The 3,534-nt window shown below is 35.5% G+C and overlaps 1 protein-coding gene across 1 annotated transcript; it reads left to right on the forward strand.

Moving 5' to 3' along the window:
• Positions 1-2,283: 2,283 nt before the first annotated feature.
• On the forward strand, positions 2,284-3,250 carry LOC131030041 (thaumatin-like protein). The gene is made up of 2 exons (XM_057960721.1): positions 2,284-2,403; positions 2,507-3,250. Exons 1-2 carry the CDS (start codon positions 2,334-2,336, stop codon positions 3,118-3,120), a joined length of 684 nt encoding a protein of 227 aa, XP_057816704.1. The 5' UTR covers positions 2,284-2,333; the 3' UTR covers positions 3,121-3,250.
• The last annotated feature ends 284 nt before the right edge of the window (positions 3,251-3,534 follow it).

Genomic DNA, 3,534 nt, shown 5'->3' on the forward strand with positions numbered 1-3,534 from the left:
CTTCACTCCCTCCCTATCCCCCTATGTATCTCTTCATCTCTACCTATTTTCTTCTCATATACCTTTATCTCTCTTCCTCTCCCTCTCTTTATCCTTCCATCTCTCCCTCCCTCTCCCTCTTCCTACATCTCTATATCTATAAATATTTCATGTCTATCTTTATCTCTTCGTACTTCTTCTTCCATTTCTCCCTATATCTCTATCTTGTTATCTCTTCATCCCTCTCTAGTTCTATATCTCTACCTCTCTTTATATCACTTCATATCTCTATCTTTATATTTTTAACGCCCACTCTCTTATTATCTCCCACTCCCCCTCTTTTATTCTCTCCCTCCCTCTCACTCTCTATATATTTATTTGTTCCATCTCTATCTATCCATCTCTCATTAATTTATTTATCTCTTCATCCCATCTCCATATCCCTCTCCCTCTCCCTCTCCATCTCTATATCTAACTTTTTTACTATCTATATCACTTATCTCAATCCCAACCCCCCGTCTCTCTCTCTCTCTCTCTCTCTCTCTCTCTCTCTCTCTCTCTCTCTCTCTCTCTCACACACACACACACACACACACACACACACACACACACACACACACACACACAAACACACACACTTCCCCTCTTTATCTCTCCATCTTTCTATCCCTATCTCTTCCTCTCTCCCATTCCAAATATAACATGAATGTATTGGTAGTGGAACCTTATTATCTTCCCAATTTAAAGGTTTTGTTTCAATCATGCATGGAACCTTATAAGTGAATGCATAGTTGATTTGAATTTATCACTTCTCTATTTATACTTTTGTTGCACAAACACCATCACTTGCTAAATAGTTTGCCAATTGTCCTCATGTACTACACAAATGTGTGCAATAAATAAATCAAAAAGAATTCTTGGTGACCTTCCATACCTTTTCGGCGTACCCATTGCACACCAAGGTACGATTGCTAGTTATAAAATGATAACATATTCAAATGTAAATAAAATTATTTTTCCTTTTACTTTTCATAAAACTCATTACTATAAATAAAATATGATCATTTTCTTTCTTAAATTGATTTGTGTTTTAACCCTCCTACCAGAGTTGTCACATTTCTTTATAACATAGATGATGACAAAGATTACTAAATAATATTATTATTCATTAATTACATTCTTAGTATTTATTAATATAAACCGCCTCTTTCTTTTTTTTAATTATTGACCCACTTGCTCAGGTTTCTATCAACTTATTTCTTATTATCCATACAATATATAATACTATTATATTTTAACCTTTTTAACTTTGTAGCATGTGAATCGATACACTCTATAATGACCTTGGTGACGGTAACCAAAATTATGCAATGAAAATGTGGCTTAGATGATCATGAATAGAGTAGAATGCCAAGTAGTAGGCAAACAAAGAAAGCAACAATATTATGTCTGATACTTGTCGTGAAGAATTTCAAAATAACACTTAAATATTTTTATCAAGATAATGACATGGCCATTTGTTATTTAGCCAGAATAGACATGTCCATATAATCCGGATTTAGCTGAATATGCAGTCATATAGTACGATAGCTTTATTTAGGTTATACACGCAACGGATTTGTGTCCTACCATCAACGGTGCGAAGAAAAATTAAATCTGACACGACAAATCAATAAAAATTTAAAAAGACATTTTTACAAACAAACGTGGACGTCTTTTCCGGCAACAGTTTTTAAGATCTAACATTCATGACATGAAGAGAATCCTATAGAGGGTTCTACACGGCTAATGATCTATAAATTAAACATGCACAATACAAAACTAGATAATATAATCATAATCACATATAAAATGAAAACAATAAAATTGAACCACTTTAGATTCGAACATATAAAATCACAATATACATATATCTAGAATACATAATTAAACATATAAAGAAGAATGCAAATCATCATTGATAAATGTAACATATTATTAGAAAAATCAGAATCAAAGAAGAATTTAATATACGCATGCTTGAGGGCGCTACGTGAACTCTCCTAAAGCCAAGCTTATTATCAAAATCTGCACAACAAATATAGCTACAGGATAATGTTCAGCATATAGCTGATAAGAAAGGTTCCAAAAAATCTGCAAATTCTTAAGAGACACAGATCTACAATTAGCAAATTAGCAGTAACATATCCCAGTATCTATGAATCAATCAATTGAGTTATGGGCTCGTACTACTCTCCTTTCCATTCACATCTTGGCAGCGTAGAACACCTATATATTCCTTACGGATCATACTTTCTTTACATTGTAGTCGAAAAGCTTTGCATAGAATATTGTAGTTGAAAAGCTTGAAAGAAATGGCGAGCCCATTGAGATTGTATCTGTGTCTCTGCATCTCCCTAACAATGACATCTCTCTGTGCTGCAGGTAACTCAATGCACGAGAATCAGCTTTGCGATTGTTAATGGTTTTGCTTGTTCTATTTATATCTAATCTGGGCTTTGTTTGTTGTGTGGCATGAATGGACAAGATACTGTAACGCTGGAGAACAAATGCTCGTTCCCCGTGTGGCCAGGCATATTTTCATGGAACACACGTGGCTACGACGTACCTGAGGGGTTTAAGCCCCTGCTAAATGCAAGCGAGTCATACTCCATGGCCTTTCCTCATGAATGGCAGGGATCGATTTGGGGAAGGTTTGGATGTTCCTTCGATTCATCAGAGCGAGGATCTTGTCTTTCGGGTGATTGCGAAGGACATCTACGGTGTGAGAGTGCTGGCCCAATGGAGCCAAATATTTCAACGCCAGTTACACAGGTCTCGCTAGATGGTGGGCCAAATGGTGGGTTGTATTCTATTGAGTTGGAGAAGGGTTATAACCTCCCAATGTCAATTAAGACCTGTGAATCTCAGGAATGCACTCCACCTCTTGCTGACATTTGCCCCACAAATTCACAGGTGAAGGTCAATAATGAGGTGGTCGCGTGTAAAGGTGAGTGCGATTCATATCTCTCGAAATGCACTCCGCCTGAGTTCGATGCCGCTTTCAGGAAAGCCTGCCCAAATGTTGATCCTTTTGGCCGAGAAGTAATATATTGCCCAAATCCATCTAATCTCACCATTACTTTCTGTCCTCCACAGTGACCTAATTTTCACGCTTCTCGCTTCTGTTTTTTTTCTTTATGATGTATGAAAAATACATCATCCAGTTAGATTGTCCTTTACATATAATAAATGAAAATCAGAATAAAATAATTTCTTTTTCTAGTTTCTCAAATATTGTTGGTCAAACAAAATAACTTTTATAGTTCATGATGTTAAACGGTTGTAAATGGTTCTTGGGATGCTCCTTGAAAAACACCTAACTACGATTTATAAGGGTAATGTGGAGATTATACAAGAAAACAAAAAATTATTCATATTTGTAACTCACAATTTTCTAATATAACTCCCTAGCACTCCTTCTATTTTATATGTTCAGAAGCATGATATGAGTGCAAAGAATCTAAATATGGAAAAAAATCAAATATAGAAAATACAAGTGACATGTGAGTCATT

This window comes from Cryptomeria japonica, chromosome 7, assembly GCF_030272615.1.
Source record: "Cryptomeria japonica chromosome 7, Sugi_1.0, whole genome shotgun sequence".
Lineage (NCBI taxonomy): Eukaryota > Viridiplantae > Streptophyta > Pinopsida > Cupressales > Cupressaceae > Cryptomeria > Cryptomeria japonica.

Excerpts from the sequence above, each read along its gene's own strand:
- LOC131030041 (XM_057960721.1), top strand. The coding sequence starts at position 2,334 with ATGGCGAGCCCATTGAGATTGTATCTGTGTCTCTGCATCTCCCTAACA. Across the intron at positions 2,404-2,506 it reads GACATCTCTCTGTGCTGCAG|ATACTGTAACGCTGGAGAAC; the intron begins GTAACTCAATGC and ends TGAATGGACAAG.